At 41.4% G+C, this 24,859-nt stretch overlaps 1 protein-coding gene across 3 annotated transcripts in view; it reads left to right on the forward strand.

Annotated features, from left to right (window-relative positions):
- Nucleotides 1-8,373: 8,373 nt before the first annotated feature.
- RFTN1 (raftlin, lipid raft linker 1) overlaps nucleotides 8,374-24,859 on the forward strand; it is a 95,974-nt gene continuing 79,488 nt past the window's right edge. The window contains exons 1-2 of one of the 3 annotated variants that reach the window (XM_030009956.2): nucleotides 8,374-8,394; nucleotides 19,409-19,564. In XM_030009956.2, the coding sequence (XP_029865816.1) occupies nucleotides 19,420-19,564 (145 nt within the window). In that variant the 5' untranslated portion in view covers nucleotides 8,374-8,394; nucleotides 19,409-19,419. Of the gene's footprint in view, nucleotides 8,395-8,797; nucleotides 9,029-9,294; nucleotides 9,717-19,408; nucleotides 19,565-24,859 lie in introns of those variants that run through there. The other 2 variants (XM_030009960.2, XM_030009959.2) reach the window with 2 other exon arrangements.

The following is a 24,859-nucleotide window of genomic DNA, read 5'->3' on the forward strand; positions in this document are numbered from 1 at the left end:
AGAGGTAAGTTAGTTTTCACCTGCAGATCAGGAATCTGAACATATTATTTCTGCTGAGCAGGTGAATTTCTAATTTTTGGAGGATAGGTTGTGCATTTTTAATGTTGCAGCATGTATAAAATTTTTCCTCATACTTGCTGATAAAGATCTTTAAAGGAGGATTTCCAAAGTTTCTGTATTTATCTTTAGATTCTCTTGCCACAAATTGATTAATAGTTGCTTGAGACTCTTCAGCCTTTCATCCTGATTGCATTACCTGTGTAGATACTTCCAAGGGTGCTGAGTATTAGGGTGTGTTCACAGACCACCTAGACTCAAGGCACTTTGCCCTACTCGTTATCACTTGGTGTGACGTTATGTACCTTGTACTGAATGCATTGGGTGTCTGTGCAGCTGTACAACCTCTTTCCTAAGTTTGGGACTTCATTAAAGCAATACTGCATTTCTGAGATACTAATTCTAGTGTAAGCCATACTCTACATACCGCAGTGTCTTGTCATGTGGTGTTTTTAATTTTCTTGTAATACTGTTCCCTGGGAACTAGAGTTGGATCTTGGTCCTCTGCATCCATTGAAACAGCTACAGATCTGATCTATTTGTGACTAAGAAGCCTGAAGTGTCTTCAGTTAACTTGCAGAAAAGTCCCTGATACCAAACAAATGTGAAATTGCTTAGAATTTTATGTCATCTTCCTTTACCAGAGCTCAGACTGAGGCCTGAGGGCCATGTAAAGGATAACAGCTGCCATGGGATCTATTTTTTTCAAGGGTCTTAACACTTTTTCCTGTTAAACTAGTAAAGTGACTTTTGAATTGGGAGAAGTGTTCCTTGACTAGAAAGTCTTAGACTGTGATACTGCTTTTAACTTAATGAACTGGATCTACTTGGATGATATGGATTCTATTACAAGTTCCTATACCAAGCTGCTGTTGTTTCTCTCCTTCCACTACCCAGAAACATTTTTTTTTCTGTGGGTTGGGAAACTGTACTTACTAAGTGTACCAATTTGCAGATCATTGCATTAAGTACTGAATTTCCTGGGACTGTATCTATGTAGTTTTTATTCAGATGGAAATGAAGCAAACTCTTTCCACAATTTACTACCAATAGGGCTAGAATCAAGTGCTCATAACCTTAAGATAGTGACCCATTCTAGTCTTTAGCCTGGTCTAGTCAGTGTTTGTGCCTTGTTTGGGCTGCTGCAAATTTGTGGAATAGTTTTTTCTGGGGTCTATCCTACCTATCCATCTACTATAAAGGTAATAGACTGTTTAACACTTACTAAAAATTTCATTAATCTTTTTGCATTATTTAAAGTGCCTAGTTGACTAGTCCTTTTTCATGTTAGTGAAATTTATTGCAATGATAATCTCAGTTGACCTTATTAGTACAGTTGGGCACCAGATATCTGGTAGGTGGAAATCTAAAACATCAAAAGTTCTGAGAATTACTTTCCCTTATACGTGAATTAGCTTAATGCAATGGAGAAATTGAAAAATGCATTGATTGGTTATAGTGCTGTATTAAACTACTGGAATGTTCAAGAAACAGAACTATGTATAAGTAGATCTCTAACTCCTTACTGATGGTACTGAGTAGTGTTTAGTCTGGATGTCCAAACAAAGGAAAAAGCAGATATTCCAGCTCCTTCAGTAATTTAGTGTTTCCTGTTAACATTAAGTCTTACTCAACCCTCTGCACTGGCTTATTACTAGCTGACCCTTTATATAGGGTTTTCACTTGCAGGTTTTTGAAGCACCTTACAGAAATTAATGTAACTCTCCATTTTTTACTTCTGAGAACAGAGATGCAAGAGAAACAACTTGTGTGATGTAATCTGAAACTGGTCATAGCTTCTAAAATGCTTGGTTAGATTGGCCCTTCTGACAGGGAAAATTTGGCCACTGTTTTGATCACCTGGAGCAAGAGCTGCTTTAGTGCCAACTTGATACAGCAATAAATCTCGCTCTCTGGCCAACAGTCTTTTATATGCAGCCATTTTGGGGCATATCTCACCTGTTTCTGAAGGTTCTTCTACAGCTTGGATTTAAACAAAATTATTAATGAAATGAGAATGTGAAGTCTGTTTTTCTGTCAGATGTGTACTGAAACATTCAAGAAAGGTAAAATAAATAGGGATGAATTAAATAAATTGTCAGTAATTCTCAAATGTAGCCACAGGTTGCCTCTTACTCCTGCAGAGGCATATCCTATCAGATACTGATCAAGTCAAAATTACATGCACATAATATTATATAACTATGTGTAGTCTTCAGAAATCTATGGCCGTAAGTGTATTTTAAGTTTCAGGACTATAGAAACCAGCTTTCAGAAAGAGCTTCCAAGACAGAAAATTGATCCTTAATTATAGCTAGCCTCTGCAGCTCCCGAGTAGTTGCCTACAGATGAGCAATAGGAGCACTTAAATAATAAAAAATAAATAAAAAATTGTCCTCTGCCATTAAAATGCTGTAGTGGTAGAACTCATGTTTAAGTTACTCTTCTTTGGAAATAAAATACGAGCTATTTTTAATAACCAATTGGGCTAAAATTGTGACCCAGTCTGAGTACATAAGTGTGCATAGGCTGCTTCCCTAATCTGGAATACTGGAAAGGCAAAAGTAGCTGCTCCTTCTGAGCAAAGGTCAGACTGTGTGCTGCTGCTGTGGCACAAAGGGTGATACCACCACCAGCAATAGGGGACTGGTCTGATTCTGTCTTCAGCAGCAGTATAGACCTGACTTCTCCATAGCTTTCTATTCTGTCTTGGTTCCTTCTGTGATTTGGAGGCAGTTTTCCTGGTATTTCTGAGAACCTATGGCTTAGTTCTGAATAACACCTGATGAAATAATTTCTTTGCAATAAGAAAACAGGTCATCAAAATTTAACACTTTTAATTGCCACTTGAGCTTATCATCACCTCTGTGTCTTGAGTGCTTCAGCCTGTTGATGACTCAAACCCATTGAAAATTACAAGACATTCAAGAACTTGAGAGTGCAAGAGCCTTGGAAAAACAAGCCAGAACCAGAAACTGGTCAGACATCTACAGATCCTTTCTTGGAGCTACCATAGTGGCAGATTGCTTGGCACTAAGAAATTGTGCAAAACTAAAGGAATGGTTTTCCCTAGCAATCATACCAATTCATGCCAATTGAAGTGGAAACAGAAGTGAGTACACGGGGAATGATGTATTTGGCATTGGTAAGACAGAGGTGGTTTCTACTACAGTGCGCAAAATACAAACTAGAAATCAAAAAGGTGGTTTATCAACAAATAAGAAAAAAGTCTGATCCTTGAAGAGTAATTCAGATGTTTCATAGCAGTTTGCACTGGTGATCTGAAACTAAAGGTAACAATAAATGAGGAAAATATGCTAAATGACTTGTCTGCCTCACATGGAGTCTAGTTTTTCTCATTTTGGCTTTTCTTTCATATTTTGTCTTGTTAATAAAAATCTCGGTAGATACTAACCATGCTTTTGCACAGTGGTAGGTAAATAACAAAACTAATTTCCTTTACTCATAATTTTGTATCTGTTTCTGATTAACTTAAGTTAATCAGAAGTAACTTAAGTTTTGCTGAATCCTGTTCAATGTGATGTTGCAAGGGTCTTGCTTTTTGACAGAGGAAACAAATTTTGTCCGAAATTAGCTGTAAATATTTTTCATACTACTGTGAAAACTAGAAAAATGGGATGTGCTTAACTTGAATGCTGGAGTCTAACTTTGTAGTGAAAATATGGCATTACACTGAGTTTCATGCAAAAAAATAAATGGCTTACACTTACATGGATCTTTCCAATTAGTTGTTCAAATAATGCTAGGAATAACTGAGCAATGGGTTATCTAGTGGCATAACTAGAAACACCTCGCATGAGAGAGAAATGCTGTGCATGTGATTTCTCGCTGATTTTCACAATGTATAATCTTCTCTGCCTATGCCAAAATAAGTACAGATATTTGGCAAAGCAGAATTCTTCAGTGCCCTACCAGTAGCAATTTACACCTACGTTGAACTTCCCTCCACAGCTGCGCCCAGCACTACAAAGTGCAAATGGAAAAAGTGATCACTCCTGCTTGTGATACAAGAGGTTGTAGAGGTGTGCACTGCTAAATGTGTGGATTTACAAGAGAGATTACCCTGGCTAGAAACAGAAATAAAATGTATCAAAGCACTTTTTTAACTCCTAAGGTAAACTAATACTCCCTAATGGAGTGACAAGGGGCAACATCTTACTGTTGATTAAAGCAATAAGGTCCTTCAGTTGTTTATACTTAAATGGTTGTTAGAGCAGTATTTTACTATTTAATTACCAAGTCCCTTGTGTTTTGCAGTAGTTTATTGTTCTGAGGGGGGGTGTGGTGTGTGTGTGTGTACACATGCATTTTTATATATATGTGTATATAAACAAACAACTCTGAAATGTCTAGGATGCTCATGTAGGTTTTTTCAAGTTCATCAGATTTCTCATGGAAAGAATATTGCCTCTTCTTAGAGTACTGCATGAAATACCTGTTACAGTCAGAAGTTCTAGATCCTATCTTATCAATCAAATCTGTACCAAAATGGTTCTGAAAGAGGCAAATAATCTCAAAATATGGGAACAGTGCATAATTTTTTTTTTTAAAGAATATATGAAGATTAGTGAGCCAGAGTGGAATTCTGAAATTCTTACAGTGGTAGTCTAGAAACAATAGTTTAGATGTACAGCATCAATTTAGATTGTATGCTATGCTTCAGCTTACATTCCTTGATACCAGGCACTTGAACATCTTTGTTTTCTTGAATTTCAGTGTAGACACACCTAAATAGGTGATAGTAGAGGTATCCTATCCTGCTAATTAATCTGCTGCTTCTGTAAGACACTTTTGCAGTCAGAGAAAAACACCTTGGTGTCAAAAATGCTACAGAACAAAAATTTAATTCAAATTTCTCTCTACTAAAAAGTGCAGAAATGTCTTAATGGGTCATATATTTAACACTGGAGTAGAGGAATTCCAGGTTGAAATTGGTGCATCGAAACACCTCATATCTGAGAGCTCTAAGTTTGCAGACATGTCTGATAGTTACTGACTGTGAAGTGGATAGTGGAAATATGGCTTTTAGTGTCTGGGTCTGTGCTGTGTGACCCACTGTAAACATTAATTTGAAACACTTTCCATCTGTACAGGACTGCTACTTCATAGCACTCTATGGTCATCTAGGAACGCTGTTTCCGTAGCGTTGATGTCCCTTTCTGTATCCGAGAAGACTTTACACCAGCAAAAGTGTTTAATGTTGTCAGACATCCTTTCAATTCAATCCCTGAGGTATAGATCTGCAAATCCTACGGTGCCCGCAAGGTCTGGTGCCCAGGATGCTCCTTCTGGAGCCATCTATGACCTGATGTGTTTATAATACAGGGAAAGCTGCACTTCCACTTCTTCCTACACACTTAACAATCCTTCCCCATATGCTTTAACAGTAGTATCAGAAAAACAGTTCAATTACATGGCACCCTGATGTGACTGCATGCTGCTTTCTCACACAGTCAGAAAGCCAGAGAAACTAACGAGTGGAGGAAAAATGATGAAGGACAAGGAAAGAGGAAAGACTGTGTAAATAATTAAAAGAAATGGAGAGGAAAAAACAAAACACACAGAAGGAAATAGAGATGAGTAAAGTTCCCCCACAGAATTCATTGCTAGTGTTTGCTTCATAGTTCAGCAATGGTAAAGAAGTAACTTCATTTCCCCACTTCCAATGTTTTGATGTTATGCTTTTGGCTACCGACTACTAGTTAATGCTGATAGTTGCGCTTTAAGAGGACTTGAATGTGGACAGAGGCCACTTCGGGGAAATTTTCTTGTTCCATGATGGCACTTGAGAGAAAAGTGGAGGGAGTACTTTCAAATAGATTTCATCCATCACAATACCAGCCTTAAATAGAGAAATACTCTGCAGCTAGGAAGGAATTGAGGTGCTAATGTAGTGTTTGCTTATATATTTTTACATAATTTAATTTGGCTTATGCACCTACACAGTAGGGAGAGAGATTCTGAAGTGGACAAAGTATAGCAAATGTTATTGTGTCTGCTGGGCACAAGGGCTTCAAGCAGTTTCAGTATTTATCAAGGTGTTTTAGGAGCTGCTGAACAGGTTTCTGGCCTAATAACGGGAAGTACAATGAAAGTGGCAAGCAAAGTTCCAGACTTGGCCCACAAGCATGACATTTGGGATGGATACACATTTTTCTGGAGAGACAAGGAAGATGAGGGTGGAGGGTTGCCCTCTCTGTAAAAAGAGCAGCTGGAATGTATGGAGCTCTTGGATGGATAACAGGCTGGTTGAGAACGCTAAGGATCAAAGGAGAGGCTACTGAGGGTGACGTGTTGGTGGATTACAGACCAGCTACTCATGGTGAAGGTTGATTAAATTAGCAACTCAACGACATCTATGGGTCACAGGTCCTGATTCTTGGAGAGGAGTTAATCTCCCTGTCAGCTGGAAGGGTAACATGGTGGAATGAAAGCAATCCAGCATATTTCAGGAAGCTTTCTTGGTAGATATACTGAATGGGCCAACCAGGGGTGTTGCACGAATGGATGTCCACTAACAAGGAAGAATTGTTTAGGAATGTGGTAATAGCAACCTTGGCTGTAGTCATGATCATACAGTGGATCTCAGGATCCTGAAGGGAGTGAGGAAAGCAAGTCCTTGGATGTCAGAGAGCAAACTTGGGCAACTGGTAAATGGGATGCCATGGGAGGCAGCTCTGAAAGGTGAAGGGAGCATAGGAAAGCTGGTGGGTTTTTAAGGGGAACCTTTTCCCTATGCAAGAGTGGCACATCCAAATAGGAAAACAAATTGATGAATTGGGACACCAGCTAGGCTGAACAGGGAACATCTGACTGAACTTCCTTGCAAAACTATCATGGTGGAAGCAAGAACAGGTTGTGGCGAAAGTTGCTAGAAGTGTTGCTGAGGCACGTGGGAATGGTGTTGACGCACACAAGGGCTTGTGGAATCTCACATTGCTCTCAAAAAAACTATGTTAACAGTAGGAGGCTGAATAAGGAACACGTAGGCTGCTTGTTGAATGTGAGCACAGGTAAGGCCAATGTAGTCAGAGCTGCCTTTCCCTCAATCTTCCTGACCTGTGTGCTTGGAGGCAAGGTTCGAGCAAGTGAAGAACTACCAGCAACGGATGAGGATCAAGACAGGGATTCTTCTGAGAACTTGACCTGTACAAAGTTAAGACCAGCTGGGCTGTGTCTGAGGGTGCTGGGAAGAGCTGGCTGATGCCTTGAGAGCAGCTGCTCTATGTACTTTTTAGAGTGGGGTAAGAGGGTGCACAACTAAAGCGAGGCAAGTGTTGCACCCATTATCAGAAAAGGCCAGAAGGACAATCTGGGGAACCGTGAGGAAACCAGTCCCTGGGAAAATCATGGAGTCCCCTTGGAACAGACTTGCTTTTGTTTGTTCCATGTGTCTGGAAAGGGTGCCATCATGCCTCACCGTTTGCCTTCTATGATAAAATGGCTGCATTTGTAGGCATGGGAATGGTAGTGGATGCCATGGCAACTTTAGTAAGGTGCTTGGCACTGGCTCCCGTGCTATTTTTGTATGTGCTTAGGATTCTGTAGTCTAGGTGGGTGGACAGCTAGGTGGGTAAAAAGCTCCTTGGGTGGTTGGGCTCAGACAGTTGCAGTTTAATGGGTTGCACTTTGCCTGGAGGGCAGTAGCAAGTGGAGGCCTGTTGTATTTTAATATCTTTTTCAAGGACCCGGAGGAGATGACAGGATCCACCGTTGCCATATTTGCACATGACCACATACTGGGGGTGCCACTGACAAGCTTCAGGGCTGGGCTGCTGTCCAGAAGGACCTGGGCAGGCTCAAGAACAGGCCAATATGAACTTTTTGAAACTTAACAAGGACAAACGTTCTGCCTCTGGGAAGGGACGGCACCTTGCACAGATCCAGGTTGGTGACTGCCCGCCTGGGTAGCAGCTCTGTTGCAAAGGCTGTGGGCATGTTAGTAGGCAGCAAGCTGACCATAGCCAACAAAGATAACAGCAGCATGCCAGTAGCTTGGAAAAAGTGATTATCCTTTTCTATTTGGCACTCATTAGGGCTCTTCTAGACCACATACTGTGTCCAGGTGTGTCATTCCCCCCCTCCCGATCCTGCGACAAGGAAGTTGTTAAAAAGCTGGGACAGGCTCAGTGGAGGGCCACCAAGGGCAGGGCTGGAGCACACGTCCTGCAAGGAGAGGCTGGGGGAGCTGAACTTGTGTGACCTGGAGAAGGGAAGTCTCGCCACCATCTGAGGGAGGATGAGAGAACAGGCACACCAAAAGGAGACGTTCATGCTCTGGGTGTGAGGAGAGCGGTTCTATTGCGGCGAGCCCAGGTCTGACTCGACGGTGTGGGACCGAAACCACCGAGGCAGGGTCCGCCCGGGCCTGGGGCGGAGGGGAAGGGAGCAAAGCCCCGGCACAGGGTCCCGCTGGGGCCGCGGGTGGCGGGTGAGGCGGGCGGTGCGTGAGGGACTTCCAGCCCTGGCCGGCGGGCGGAGCAGTCCACCTTCGGGCCGCGTCGGTGGAGCGGGCGGGAAGCGCCGCTGCCCTTCTCGCTGCCTCGGCGCTGCTCTCGCTGGGCGCGGGGCTCGGCCCGGCAGCTCGGAGGAAGAGGAAGTGGCCGCGGCCCCAGGGCGGCAGGGCTCGGCGCGGCGCGGAGCGGAGCTGCCCGGCGCGGCCCCGCGGAGGCGCCTCCCGCGCCGTGCCGCCGCCCCCGGGCTGCGCGGCACAAACTTTCTGCCGGGCGGCGGCGGGGCCGTGTGGCGGCGGGGCCGTGTGGCGGCGCGGCGCTGCCCCGGCACCTCCCTGTCGCGGAGCCGGGGGGGGGAGCGGCCCCCGAGCGCGGCGGGCGGGCACGGGCGGCAGCCGGAGGAGGAGGAGGAAGCGCTGTCAGTGGGGCCGGCCGTCTCCGCCCGCCGGGCATCCTTCAGCACCGCCGGGCTGCGCTTCGCCCGCCGCCTGTCCCAGGTACCGCCGCGCAGCCGCCCGGCCCGGCGAGCAAACTTGGCGAGGGGGCGGGAGGGGGGCTCCGGGGCCGATCGGGGGTTGCCGCTGGGTAGGGTCGGCGCGGCAGAGCGGGGAGAGCGGCTCCGGGGCTCTGACTCGTCTTGATCCTCTGGCCCCTGAAGTTCGGAGCGGGGCCCGGGCTGGCCGGCGCGCCCGGCTTCGGAGGGGCTGCTCGAGGCTGGCGCCGGGGGAGGCACCCCCTCCCTCCCGCCCTCTCCCCGAGCGGATTTCGGTTTGTGCAGCGCTGGTAAACCGCTGCTCCGAAGGGTGCCGCCCGCTTCGGTCCTGCCGTTTGCCGAGGGGCCGGTGCGGAGCTCGCCCGCGCTGGCCGTTAGGCCCGGGAAGGCGGCGGGGCCGGCGGGCGGCGCCGTCCTGTCAGGCGGTGAGGAGACCCCCCGGGCTCCGCCGGGGCTTTCTGCGGCCGGGGCGCTTGCGGGCACCGGAGGCGGTTTCGCTGAAAATCGCTTCCAGCCAGCGCGGTTCTTCGCGTCCAGCCGACGCCGCGGTGAGGCAGAGCCGGGGAAGGAGGAGAGCTCTGAGAGGAGCCGGGGCGGGTACCCGCCCGGCCGGCCCGGCGCGGCGCGGCTCGTCACATGCCGGGCACCTGGAAGCGGCGGTACCGCGACGTGCCATCGTGTGGCTAGCTGGGGTTTGTGACTTTACGGTTGTTATTTTCAAAGGCTGGGCTGGATCTTGTCTTTTTAAGTCCGCGATACTGTTTCAGCACATTTTTACTACAACATAAGGAGAGGTAGTGTGACGATGGGTCAGCAGTTGTATATCTGAGTGTGAGATACGTCTCTCTCCTCTCTGGTTTATCGAAATTCTTGTCAGAGCAGCTACTTCTCGCAGCCTGTGTATTTCTGGAAGCGGCGAATTTAGTTGGGTGGACTTTTACAGCTTTTCTGTGATACTTCCAACTCGGTCAGGTAATTAATGGGAGACATTTGTTCTCGGTTACGATTGAGCGTGCTTCGCACCCAGAGCCTTGCCAGCTTGGACCGGGGGCACAAGCTGAACCAGAGGCTGCTGTGTGGCAGGACAGGGAGCAGTGCTGGAGTCGTCTTAGGGTCCTGGTAGGGCTGGCGGTTGTGCTGAGGTGATTGTTGGATGTACAATAATAAAAATTTAACTACACCTGACAAAACGTTCTTTAATGTTTTCAGGCAAAGTTTGGAAGCTATGGTACGATTGTATACCACTTCTGTTTTTATTCCTGTAAAAAACAGATTATGGTTTGGTTTTTTTTTTTTTTTAGTAGGAGAATAACTAACATTGTCAAGTGATAGCTGATCTCTACTTTATAAGGGGAAATCTTTTTGTACATCTGCTTTTATGTTTTATTTTTAATGAATCCAAACCATTTCAGCCTCTGGTGTTGAATAACAAGTTACTGGCAATAACCCTCTTTTTCACAATACGAGTGGTCACATTTGTGTATTTAATTTCTGTTTTTTCTGTGAAAAAAAAAAAGTCTCAGAATGAAGGGTTATTTTAGGAATCTAACTTAACCTCAAGTTAGTTGCATTAGGCAAGGGGCTTTCCACAGCTTGAATGCTGGCATTCCCCTGGTCTGAGAGCAAGAATGTAGCACGAAATGAGTATATACAGCTGTGATTAAATACCTAGGGGAGTTCTGAGCTGTGGTATTGGGAAATGCAGATACCATATTGGGTATAATGAAGTGGCCTTAGAATCTGTGGTGAAAAAGCTGAAAAGCTGGAGCCACAGCCTTTTGAAGAATGAAAATAAAGATCGATGAAGTCTGTATTTTAAATAAATAAAGAAAAAAAATCACTTAACTATTATTCCATCCCCCAACTTCATGTGAGATCTCACAGCTTCACACCTGGCTCCAGTGGTCCACTTTACTTTTACCCCAAATCAGTTGGCCAGGGTTTTACTCCATGGCAAAGTAGCAAAAGACAGTAAGCATAGGACTGACAACTCTGTCTAGCTCTGTGTTTTACCATGGTTTTACTTGCTGTCCTTGAAGCTACTGTGCATACATTGCAATATGCGTCTGTTTTTCACGCCTGTTTTCTTTGGGTTCAGAGTGGTGTGGGATTAACTTTAAAGGAAAGTTGGATTCACAGATTCATATCTAGCATTCCTATGCATGCTTTTGTCAGGTCCATTCAGTCTTTAATTTGCTAGACAATAAATGTTAGCTGCTATAGTTTCCCCTTAAGTTCTTGAGAGTAGTTCTCTAGTCCTTCTTAGCATCTCAGTAGTCTCCTGTCTTCACGTGGAGGCATCTTGCTTGAACATTTGCAGCCACGGTATTTCAGGAGAAATTTTACCTGTGCTTTGTCCAGTGACATTAACACTTTGTTGTCTCCACCAGAAATACCCTGCCTAAAAGTAGTTTGCAGAAATATGTGGTACCATCTGAATCTTTTGCTGTACTGAAAGACAGCATCATGGTATCACTCAGTAATAAATCTTTTGGATGAGCGTTATAGGGTGATGTGGGTGGGGTAAGAAGCAAGGGTCTCCCACCAACCTGTTCCTGAGATTGCTCCCCAACACCAGCACAACACTTGCCTTACTCCTCCACTAGTTCTCTCTGATCCTGTTTGCTTTTCATCCTCCCACCCTCTCGTCCACTTGCACACACACACAAAACAGCTTTGTTTCCCTAGAGAGGGTTAAGCGCAGCTGGTGGCAGCCCCTGGTTATGGGCAGGGAGCCTGCAGAGGTAGCCCGATGACCTGCAGACCCAGGGACAGTGCAGAGGAAAGTAAGTGTGTGTTATGCAGGGCAGCAGAGTTGAGCCAGAGATTAGTGTTGTGTGCACCGTAATAAAAATAATAGCATCTAATAATACTTTGCTGAAATCACGTTATCATGGTGGTGTGTTATTTGATGTGCTGCATAGTAGGGCTGTGCTTCCTCCATGAGTTGTGATTAAGACCTATCAGTCTGTTCTGACTTTGCTAAATCCCTATCATATTTATCTGTGTATTATTTTGTTTTCTTCTTAAAGCTTCCTAAAAGCTTAGCAAATTCTTCAGGCTAGACTAGCAATTGTCTTAATTGGACAAATTTTATGTTTTCCTCCTTTTTTTCATGTAGGCAATTCATTTTCTTGTCTCCCAGGGAGATGGTACCAAACCTGTTGCAATAGTTTATTTTTTGATTCGAGCAATTGGATCTGCAGTTCATCACGACAGGTCTTGCTGAGTTCTTGGTATGAGCCCACATTAGTTCTCCTGATTTGCACTCTGCTTCTGTTTAGTTGTAGTATCTTTGGCCTCTAGCTGGGCTTGACTTCTGGCACATTTCACTTGATGCTGGTGTTTCTTGATCTGAGACTTGTAGTTTCCTCTGCTGAGCTTTTTTTCCTGTCCTTTGAAAGGTCTCTGCTTATTCTACCTTTCCTTCTTTATTAGGTAATTCATCTCGCTGGGTCTGGAAACCTTCTTATGAATTCTCTTGTCACTTCCTTGGGTTACAAATTCTGCAGATATTCATATTGTAGTTTAAACATGTTCCAGACCTCCCCTATGCTCAGGTCCTCCAAATTTTCATTCCTGTTCATCTCACTAATGAGTTCCCCTAGTTTTTGAGATTTGCCTTTTGAAACTGAAAACCTTTAACTGCAGATTTACTTTGGTGGCTCTACTGTTAAATAAAATCAATCATCAAGAATAAATCTGGGATTATGCTTTCACCAACCTTTCTATAAGCAGAGATTTAGTTATCAGCTGCAAGTCTAAAATCCTGATAGTGCTAGTCAAATTGGTAAGTATATGGTGAAAAAATTGGTCAGTTGTGACATGCAGCAATAGATAGGACTGATTTATGGTAATTGTTCTTTGTATTTGCAAAATAAGTCTTTGAGAATCTTTTAAATTACTTGCTAAACATTAGTTACTTAAACAACTGATCTTCCCCACAAATAAGAATTATTGCATTGTTTATTGAATATATGCTTACATAGTTACTTGTATGGTAATACTCTTCAAAAAGGACCAAGTAGGTATGTCTTGGTACAGAATTTTCCTCTTAATGAGTGTAATCTCACAAACAACCTAAACAGTGGTAAGCCAGAGAGGGAAAAATGGGGATCTGTCAGGAGCATTGCTCTATTCTGGGAACCTATAAAGGGTCATCCTAGCGTACTAGTCTCCTTTCTTTGTTTACCTGTATACCCAGTTTGTCAGGTCTGGTGTTTTTAATCCTCTGCTTCAGTTATGCTTCCCTGCCTGATGTTTTTTTGCCTTGTTACTCCTCTTCTGCTTCATTGCTTTAACTATGCTAGGAAAGGGACTTAACCATGATTTGCACACTCTCTCAGGGTTTGTTTAGAGCTGAATGGGGAACTAAACACTCTGGTGTTTTGTAGACTGGGAAGGATGCAAGAATTAAGTGACCACATGCCAGCAAGTGAACTGAGCTGAGCATGAAGTGCTTGTTATTTTGAAAATGGAAAGGTCAGGATTGCAGGAGTGAGAGTTTAAGAAAATAAGCATGTCTCATTACTGCACAACAAATGTGAAGTCCTGTAATTATTTGTAAAAGCCTTCTAGCATCCCTGTGAGGTAGCTAAGTGTTACCCATGGAAGGAAGAACCAGGATGAAAGGACTTAACCAAAATCAAGAGAGAAAACCTATTAATAAATTGCAGTTATCTTGTTTCCCAGCTGCTGCACTCATCAGTAAGAACACTGTATTCCATAATTTTGTGAAAGGAACTTTAGCAGTAACTTAAGATATGTATTTTAAAAAATAAATTAATTCACGATAAAACTTACAAAATGAGGTCACTAGTTCTGGACAATAAATATTTTAAATGTGATAACGGAAGCAAGCATGTTCTCAGGAATTGCACTTAAAAACAAGCTGGCAGTAGCATAATTTGCCTGTACATTTTCTTTGGATGCCATTGTAAGTATTAAAATTACCTTGTTTCTATTTCAGGTGGCAGTGTATTGCACTTACATGTGTATTAGAATATTCAGTCTAATGCTATATACTTAGAAGTTGACTCCGATATTACAAGTATTTAAAAGAATTGTTTAGCGATTCTTTTCAAATCATCCCTGTAGGTAGTCATTGATATAATGCTTTCTGTAATATTGATGTAGTTGAAATAAACTGTTTAGCCAATATATACTTAGTTGCTAAACATCCCTTAAATTACTTAGTCTGGTAATCTATTCAAGCTTCCAGTAGCCATGTGGCTCTGCTATGTTTCAGTGTAATTTTCATTATTATTCCTTGGAGATAAATTGTTATGGAGTTCTATGAAAGGAGGGGGCGATGCATCAGAAAATTACCTCCATTTGTTCCCCAAAAAACCCCAAACAGAAAATCAGATAGAAGGCAAGGGTTTTTTTCTTCTCTTCTTTGTGCTCTTTTCCTGCTGAAAAGGAATCCTGGGGCCTCAACCACTATTGACAAAAATAAGTTGTTAGCTACATGATATTATTTTATGCTTGTTGTTCTTCTTTGCTAATTCTGAACTTGTTGTATTTCACCTATTTTGAACACAAGCTGGTAAAATGAGAAAGCAAACCCAAGCTGGCGAGGGTGTTTTAACAAAGCTTAGGTTCAGAGATGATGAGTTGAAAACTTGGCAGATGTCTGAGAGCTATAAAAATTACTGTTTTATTCAAGATACAGTTGTTTTCATGGATCACAGAGGTGCTTAAAAGTGGAAATACTGTTTTTTTTTCTCTTGCTGAGTACAATTCATTGTAGGTTTTTTTTTTTCATGGCAAAGAACGGTAGCAGTTTCAGTAAAACTTGCATTGGGAAGGAGTGTTCAGGGGCAGATCATTTGCCATGCTGGGATGGGTTTCTGTTCCGTTCCTCCAGACGCTCCCCAAAAATACATGATGAAGGACAGTAATGGGGAAGAGGAGGTGGCAGCAAGAAGCTTATTCTGTGCCTTGCAAGTTGGGCATTTGCTTGGGACATACAAATCCTGGATTAAATTTTTGAACTCAGTTTAAAGAAGCAAGCTGCTTGTTTCTTAACCAATGGGGGCCTTTGCTGTCATTCACAAAACAAACTTAGGAATTAATTGACTGTAGGCTTTCCTGTTGTTCTGCAACTCATCACAGCTTCCATTTTTGATGTTTCGCAAAATTAAAATGAGATACAGACTAAAAAAACCCAATCTGTTGTTAGATCTGGGTTTCAGTTCTAGTTTTATCATCACATGGCTGAACACAAGAACAATTTTAGAGATTATCAAGATCATAGGGCACATGTAAGATTAATTCTCAATCTAAGTGAGTTTGTGGACAGAATTAGTTTTTCCAGCATGTGTAGCTGTAAGAGCCCATAGCTAAATCTTAATTTTAGTGGTTAATATTCTTCATTAGATGTTAGATGTTACTTTTTCTCTCACTCAACATATTTCTTGTAAGTATGGAGGAACAAGTGAGTTGATAATTTTTACATTAATGAAAAAGTTTGTCTTAGAACCTACTGTAGAGCAAAAAATATTTCAAAATTTGGCAGTGTTTTTGAAGAATTGTTTTTAATTTACTAAAAAGTGAATATTAATGATAATATTTTGTTTTAATACTGAATAAGTGGAATTCACATGCGGATATAGAAAGCCAGGATAAATGTATGTAGTACAGTAGCCTTAAGCATCCCTTATAGCAAAACAATATACCTGCTGAAAAAGGGGATTGAAGCGGGTTTAGATTACTTTGAATGCATCAATGATGAACATTTCTTACAGCACTGTCTGAGAACTTCAATGTAGAAAATTAAGAAGGTGAATAATGTCCTGTTGACAACTAGATTCGTAACTGAAAAGCAAGGAGATGTTTTCAGGCAAGGGTGGAAAGACTGAACAGCACTAACTTTGCTGTAAAGGAAAGGAAGGAAGAGGGTAATAACTAATGTTAAAAGTCTTTGGAAGGTTATAAAGCAAGCTATCCCAATGGGAAGTTTGTGGGATAACATTGAGCAGAATTTGGTGATTCAGTGATTACTTGTCATACACACATCATCAGTATCTTTGAGAAAACTTTAAGAACTAATACAACTCTGGAATTTTTTTAATACTTAGATTCCTGTATTAAAGTAGGAACTTTATTTCTTAAGATTTATTTTCTACTGCTGCAGCACTTGCATCCTAATTACTGTGGAAAAGATTGAGATGTTGTGAAACTTATTTTTTGTACAGATACCTCATTTTTATTCAAGTGAAAACATCCTTTTCTGTATGTGTGCTTTAGTAACATAAATATAATTGTCTATGCTTAACAAAATATGGGGAAGTATTTATCCTCAAGGATACTAACTGAAGTTTTAGCCAAGCAGCAGGAAGGTGAAAATCAGTCTTCTGGTAAGCAGAAACTCAGTGAATTAATACAAAAAATGTATGTTTTCAGTCGAGTCCCAAGTGGGCAGGTATCTCTGTGCTGAATGACTTGTGGGTTGGCAGTTTGCAGAGATCACTACCTGCATGGGCGATGAGGATGGACTGGTTTTCTCAAAAGGGCTGAGGAAGTGTTTGCTAGAGAAGCACAGGAGAGTGTCTGTGGCTGCTGCTGGAGAAGCAGGCTTGTATTTTCTAGCACTTTCACCCCAATTTAGGAAAGAATGCAAAACTCTCTGTGATGTGAAATACTGATTCCCCAAGGCCTCCTTCTGCAGCCATCACTGTCTGAAGAGTCCTGTGGATTTCAGACTCTTTTTATAACTAAGGGTTGCAGGCATTGCGGCTTAATGACCTCTGAAATGGAATTTTTTTCCTTGCAAAATGCTGTACTGTATACTTATGATGTGTAAGAAGTACTGGGCCATTGCTGAAACAGGAAATTTGATACACTTGCTAACACTTATTGCTATCTTAATTCCTCACTCTACAATATATTAAAGCACAAGTATGCTGCTAGATGTGTTTCATTGCAGTCTGTGGAAATACATATAGTATCTTGTTAGGCACATTAATATACAATATACATTTATATGTTAAAATAACATTTTAGACTTAAGCTAATCGTATTGCACAGGCAAAAAGAAAGAAGCAGCTGTATATATGAAAGAATAATCCTTTTCTTTGCTTAATGGTAGTAGCTGTCATTACAAAAAAAAAAAAAAAAGTAGAAAGTATCACTTTGGGAAGAGAAAAAGATCCTGAGGATTTTTAACCTTAAATGCCAAAAGAAGAAAAAAAAAATCCCCAAACCTAGCTTTCATTTATAGAAATTGTTAAAATAAAGTAGTTTTTACTTTTCTCTCAAAATAAGCAGGGAAGGTTGTTTTCTGTTGGATGAATCCACCAAATATTTAAAGTTCAGAAACACGTATGACACATCATCCATTTTTCTTGATGCTGCAGGTCTTTCTAGCAAATGTTTTTTCTGCTTCCAGTTTCTGTGTGATCAAATACTTACTGTGGTATTTTTTTAAGGTTTGATGTGTTGGTCAGTCCTATTTTGATGTATTTATTAGTGACTTTGCAGTAAGATGTAGGTGTGCATTTACGGAGTCTGCAAATGATGTGAAGGTGGGCAGCATTGCTGAGCATGGAAAGACTTCCAGCTCTTCAGGGGTGCAGGAGAATGGGATGATTTTATTACTGAGTAGTAGAAATGCAAAGGAATAGAGCAAAGTTATAGGGGTTGAGTTGGAAACTCCTCAATTAGCTGTGTTGGATAAAAATAAAGAGAAATGGGTTCTTTGTCTACTAGGAAGCTGGTGGTAAACTGAATGTGATTCATCTGTTGATGATTTGGGTGCAGTAAGCATGTTATTTGTAGTAGAGACAGGGAAGCATCAATGTTATTTTAATAGGCCTTGTTAATATCTCATTTTGAGCGTATGGTCACCTGTGTTCACATAGAAAAATGAAAACAGGAGTGATGCATATGAGAGTGAGTGGGGTGATGAAGGCAGCAGAGATCCTGTCTTGTAAGTGGCAGGAAAGGACTTGAGCACATTTGTCCTAGCAAAATATGGGAAGGGATTTGGTAACTAATCATAAAAATGATTTCACAAGGAAATACAAAGGAGGGACAAAAATAAAAGTTAAAGCACAATGTAAGTATAAATAAATTTCTACAAGTAGATTCCAAATACATTGGGACTGGAAATTTGACCGGCTTTCTAGCTGTTTGGGGGATGGAGCTGTGGCATAAGCTTAGAAGCATCTCTTTGGAGATAGGGAACCTGAACTGGTTTTTCATTCTCCACTTTATATTTATTAACTGTCAAGGTAAAGGCAGCCCTAGTCTGTGACTGAAGTTTTTCAGGTGCTTGTTGCTATCTGTCAGAGGTTGCAGGGAGGCTGAAACACTGATCTTTGTGATGCTTCATGCAGCACGTTTACACTGAAGGATCCCATGCCTCAAAGTGTCTGGGGTGGCCTGTGGGAGCTCCTCGTCGTCACTGAGTGTTTAGTCTGCATTTTCCGCAGAGAAACTCATGCTTTGGGGATGGGGAGGAAGCAGAATATTGGGTGGGCCGTAATGAAAAAACTGAGGTGCCTAGCTGGTGTGTCTTTATCTTTTCATACTCACTGCTTGTTGAAATAATTTGCCTCAGTCCGACCAGCGTTGTTGAGGAGGAACGAGAGGATTTGGATCATCTGAGTATTTTCACGGAGCAATTCTTCCATCCTTTCATACTCAGATGAGCCATAATGTGCAGGATATTGAGAAACATTTACTGTGTAGCAGAAATGGTTGTAAGGAGTAATCCTTTAAAATGTTGTGGGCTGGCAGCTTATTAAAGAGAACTAGATTTATCTAGTCCAGTTCTGTGGCCATGTGCCTCTTCTGATTTGAAGATGGCTTCTATAAAGTGCCACTATTTCCTGTGGTTTACCTGAAAAAATGAGGTGGAAGGAAGTGAGGTAGTTTTCTAAATGTTGGTAGTTCTCTGCAAACCTGCTTTTTCTATTGAATTAAAAGTCTAGATATTAATTTGAGTGTTACAGAGATCTGTGTAAAAGATAATACTATCTGCTCTCATGGTAACTGCATGTATAGAAATTGTTATTAAGTTGTCAACCCTTATATTAGCAAGTTATTTTGCATTTTCAGCCCCTTTTTATAATGGAAAATGTGTCTTCCAGAGTATACTATTGAATACATTTGAAAGATGCAAAATAGATGCATTAAACTGTCAATTTTCCAATAAAATAATAGCATGCTTGAGGGTTGATATGAGTAGTATATACTTCAGTTACTATCTGAGCATTTATTTAATTACACTATTTCATATAGTTTGTAGGTAGCTTGTATTTAAAAACTAAAAATCACCATAATGCAGTAGTGTGGTGCATGAAACCAGAAAGAAAAAAACAAAAGGAAAGGTGTTGATACATTTTCCCTTTTCCCTTTCCCTGCCTCTTTGTATCAGGAGCTGCTGAAATGGGTTGCGGATTGAACAAACTAGAGAAGCATGATGAAAAACGACCTGGTAATATCTATTCAACTTTGAAGAGGCCACAGGTAGAAACCAAGATAGATGTTTGCTATGAATATCAATTCCTGGACTTCACGACACTAAATGATAGTAAGTACACAATGTTTTTCTTTAGATTTTTTTTCTATTCAAATTAACATGTTAATTGCTCCATAATGTTTTTTGAATAGTAGTTTAGTTTTTAAAATGTCTTTGGTTTCTTTAAGTAAATGCCTTCAGTCATAATGCTTATGTGCAGAGATCTGATTGAGAATTTTCTGTAAATTTTTAACCTTAGAGCTAGTTATAGGCTATCAGATTTTAGGTTCCTTTACCCCCCTACTTTTTTTTTTTTGGTGTTACTTTAATATGGATGCTTGTTTCCTTAATTTGCATTTTATCCAAGTTTCGTATGGTAAAGCAATTCAGGTCTGCCAGGTTATATACTTTACTGCTCTTTTTTCTTCCTCCCCTTCTGCTCCCTGTGCTCCCTCAGGAGTATTTTGAGAGGTTGAAGTTAGTGTTTCCAGTTTTGCTAACATAGCTTACGTAACTCCTACATGGTTACAGATACTTACAGGTGCACCCATGTGGGTGGAAACAGGGTAGTGGGAGACACTGAAGACCTAATGCATCAAAGGGGTGAAGGTCTAGTCTCATGCAATTTTTACCTTTGTTGTTTTTTGCTGTTTGAAATAGTCTTGCTTTTAATTCACATGACAATCCACAGATATTCCATTTCTTTCCTTCCTGATTGACATCAAGCATCTCTGCCAGTATTGCTCACACCATCGCCTGTGCCCTCTTTCACTTCAAAATTAGCCTGTTCTCCAAGCAATTACTCCTCACACCATTTGGAAATCTGAAGCTTGAGCAGAAGGCTGGGACCTGCTTCTTGCTATATATAAAACAACACAGTACCAAAATCTGTTACAGCTAGTTGGCAGGATGCCAGCTAGAGCCTCTATGCTTTTGCCCTGCGGTGTGCTGCTGCTTCTCTTGTTTTGCAAGTCAGGTCAAAGGAAAAGCCAAAGCGGTATGTCTCTCACTGTGTGAGACAAAGAGCTGCTGGTATGTCGCTTGATGTGACACCTCTAGTGCAGTTCAGTATGTTCATCCCAGAGTAATATGAATTTGTTGTTTTTTAAAATTTGCTGCAAGTGAACTTGAATTTGGAAAAAGGTGGAGGATTGGAATAGGCAGTTGGACAGGAGTGCGCTTTTGTATGCAATGTGGGAGCTAAGAAGTTTTGTCTTCACAGACTTTTCTTAGTGCCTATCTCCCGCACTCATGGATTCTTATGGTTTTTGTTACACTAACTGGGATGCACTGCAGTTATTGAGAGCACCAAACAAATGAGAGGAATTTTTTTCATGTTTATGTATTGCAGTTGTTTCTATGTTTATGTATTTTTATTTTGAAGTGAGCTGTTTATGTCCTTTGATAGTTTGACAGCTTTTACTGAGATGTGCTGTACATTGTGTCATTAGTGAAAATGAATTAATATTGAGGACACACTTCTGTGGGCTTTTCTGGGATGCTCATCACTGTTTTGTCTGACTGCCTCACAAGCTTTAGCGTGTGCATTCTCGCGATACCTCATGAGTCTCATCTTTGTCACTGTATGGAGGAAGAATCAGTACATGCGATAGCAATGTGACTTGCCTCAGGCACATAGGATGTCTGGCACAGAGCAGAAAATTAAACCCAGACTTTCCAAGTCTGATTAAATGGATGGCTTTGTTGTAAAGCATACTTGTACGTTTTTCTTACTCATCATAGATTGCTTTATTATGATTTTAGGAGGCATGGTTTTAAAGAGACTGTAATTGAAGTACTTTTATCAAATTCTTTGGCTCGCCAAAGAGTGTAAGCTATCCAGCTCCCACTGAGTTCTGCTTTGGCATGTTGTATCCCCATCACTCCAGTCTGTGAAGATGCCAGAGGATAGGCAGATGAGGAGGGGATGGAGCTGTTCTTCCTGCTCTTTTTCCGTAGTATCACTCACAAATATGTGCTCTCAGGATTGGCAGGGCAACAGCTTGTGGTTATGCAGCTCCCTCCCTATTCATGTCATTGGCTGTATGAAGGCTCACATCACATTACTTAGTGTTACGACATTCCAGGTTTTTCTCAATGGTGACAGCATCGCTGGTTCATTTATATTTTTGCTCAGAAATAACCTCTGCAGAAACCAGAGTTAATGATGAGTGTTTCAGCTATGCCTGTGTGGATTCAGAGGCTTCTAAAAATTAAATGCTTACAGCTGTGTAAAAAGAACATTTGGATTTGAAGTCTGTCTTCTGTGAATCTATACTTTAGCCCTTTCAGTGTGTATATACATCCTGACATTTTTTTCACAGGTTTTCTGCTTCATTAGTTTTTTAGAATAAACCATGCTAAATTATGAGTGGTTGCAGAGTGCTTTATTGTATCCTTATTCTAGGCCTCATTTACAACGTTAGTGAGCCTTGCTCTGGAGACAGGTACTCATTTTTCTCTGGGGCTTTTCTATAATGTTTACTGCTCTGGTAACTGTATCTCTCATGAGCATTTAATCTTAATGGTAAGAAGGATGTGATTATCTCCATGTTGCAAGTGGGAGCTAATACACAGATTACTGCCAGAAGTTTTCCAAGTCCTTAGCATTACTTTGTGTGTTCCAAAAGCAGCTCTTGTTGACTTTAGATGTAAAGGTGGATGCTGGTTGTATTTGCAGTTTGGAACTGCACGTATTCTCAAATCTGATATGCAGATAATCAGAGATCACTTCCAGAATGTGGTCTACGTTTTAACTGCAGTATCACAGGCAGTTAGGTGGGACTAAGTTTCCTGCAGGTATGTGTGGGGAGATATTGCTCCCCTCTCTCACCTTCTGTCAGCTCTGTGAATTGATTTAACTCACGGATCTGGCAGAAGGCTATGCAGTCTTTTTGTTTGGTTATCCTCTGCCAGATCAGTGTCTTGTGGAAGAGTCTGAAGATGCTGGAGCTGGCAGATGTGGTGGGAGTATGCAGTCAGGAAAAGAAATAGGACCTTCTTTAAATCAGCTCACACTGTTATGAACTCATTCCCTTAGCATCACTCTGTTGAAAACAGGGATAAAATACTGTCCTGCTGGTCATTTCTCTGCTATGTTAGCCAGAAACTTACCTTTGCTTGCTTGCTGTCTTTGGTTACTGTTTACCTTCTGACATAGACAGCTGAAGGAATGTAAGGAAATACGCTCCTTTATTACACATTTTTACTCATTTCTGAACTTGAGCCTTGCTCTGCACTGATGCAGATGTCCAATGGAAAATAGTGTTTGATCACTTATTTAAGTACTGTATAAATAATGCATGGATGCAAAAGACAGAATTAAGGTTGCAGGTGTAAACTTCATTCTGACATTTCCCAATGTTACAGGGTTGACGTACTTGGAAGTAAAGTGTCTAGAGAAAGATTTCCCACGCTTTCAAGGAAAGCAGGCTATGAAGAACCCATCAGTTTCCATTGTGTGCCACAACACTGGTAATCTGCGTGGTTCTTCAGAATTAAAATGGTTAGATTTGCCACTGTCCTTTACTTCTTGAGCAAGTGTGATAATTGATAGTAGTGAAGGGTTATCATCTAGTGTAGATTGGCACTTGAGGAATAAGAAGCACTTTGCTAAGGCATTTGAAAACCTTGAGGTGGATATGCTAATTTTGACTTGTTGGCTCTATAATGTCTGCTTATTAGCCTTACCCTTCTTGTTTCTGCTAAGGTGGCCTCTTCCAAGAAAACGCAGTCTGTCTTCGATGTTATCCCTTGACAGTGTCATCTTGTGTTCTGTTCTTTAGTCATCTGTACTACCCAAAGCTTGTGGGCTGCTGCTCTCCCTCAGGTGAAATCACACCAGATTTCACCCAAATTAAGTTAATAAAATCATCACATACTTGTCAAGAAGACATTAATAGGTTTGTAAATTGGATGGCTCATTGCTGGGTCAGCAAAGTGCCAGAGGAGGTGCAGAGGAAGAGCAGGATCTTCCCCCTGTCAGCAGCAGTGAGCTACTAGGTTGCCCCAACTATAACATGTAGCTTCATTCCTGGTGTGCTCATCCAGCTCCTGAACTCTACCCACCTCACTGTCATCTTGTAAGGCTCATTCCTTCACTGAGTCAGGCTCATCTGTCACTGTACAGTCCAGTCCTGTGTCATCTCCATCTTCATCTGATTTCTTCTGACAAGTTTTTACCCCTGGTTGTTTCTTCTGCTGTTGCCCCAAGTGATTCTGTCTCAGAGACCTGCCACTCCCAATGGTGGCATGCAACGGGTGCAGGTAATGCCTTGGAGAGGGTGTACGCTTTAACAACTTACTCTCAATAGCTTTATCTGCAGTTGGAATGTTCTTCTAGCCCTCTGCTGGCTAATCCTCACTTCAGAGTTGCTCAGCTGGTTGCCTTCTCACTGACTTTGAGACAATACTAATGCTAAGTGGCAATGATTGAATTTTATAACAATAAAAAACTTGAGGAAAGTAAAAGGCAGTAGCATTAGATTAGTGTTGCAGCAAACCTTTTGCTACAAAGCCAGAAGAGACAAATTAGGGTCTATGTGTATGTATTTCAGGCCTTTACTGGAAAAAAACCTGAAAAGATTATATCACCTGCCCAAAAGTAAAAAATTGTTGTTTATTTGCATCCTTCTCCATATAAATAAAAGGAGCTGAAGAACGATCATCTTGTATCTCTGATAAATAAAACTTCCAAGTTTTATTGGAAATAAGAGGTAAACGGTGAGTGAACCCAAGGAGGACATGTGCTGACAAATGGAATAGCCTTAATTTAAAGCAACCATGTTTTCAACAGTGACTCCATGGGGCAAGCTGGTTTGTTTTGTTTTGTTATTTTGTTTGAAAGAGAAATATTTCAATAATCTGCATTCCTTCCCTGCTCTTATCTGATCTACTTATTTTGGAAAACTTCACTTGCAATGACAGGTTTTACAGAAACTGAGCCCTCCCTCTTCATCCTCCTTCTACCCCTTCAGTTATGATGACCTTCTGAGAGAAACCGAGAATCTGATGGTTATTTACCTCTTCCCTTCTCCTCAGAATAGTGTAGAGTTTTTTGGTATTTAGGTTTTTTTTTTTTTTACTGACTTGATTGGATCTTTTCTTGCTTGCTTTACATTCCTATAGTAATTCATTGGCCTGATGAGTTACGACAGGTTTTGGCCTTGAATAAAGTTGGCATGAAACATATGCTAGCCATGTGATGAGAATGAAATGGGGGTATAAATTTTTTTAAATGGGGAAAGGCTATACTCTGAACAAGCCGTTTGTGCTATAAACCCACTAAAATCCAGATGTTTTGACTGACGGAATGAAAAATAGCAATACTTCACATGTCCCAAAGAAGTTCATAAGTTATAAAGTGAA

Source organism: Aquila chrysaetos, chromosome 3 (genome assembly GCF_900496995.4).
Source record: "Aquila chrysaetos chrysaetos chromosome 3, bAquChr1.4, whole genome shotgun sequence".
Lineage (NCBI taxonomy): Eukaryota > Metazoa > Chordata > Aves > Accipitriformes > Accipitridae > Aquila > Aquila chrysaetos.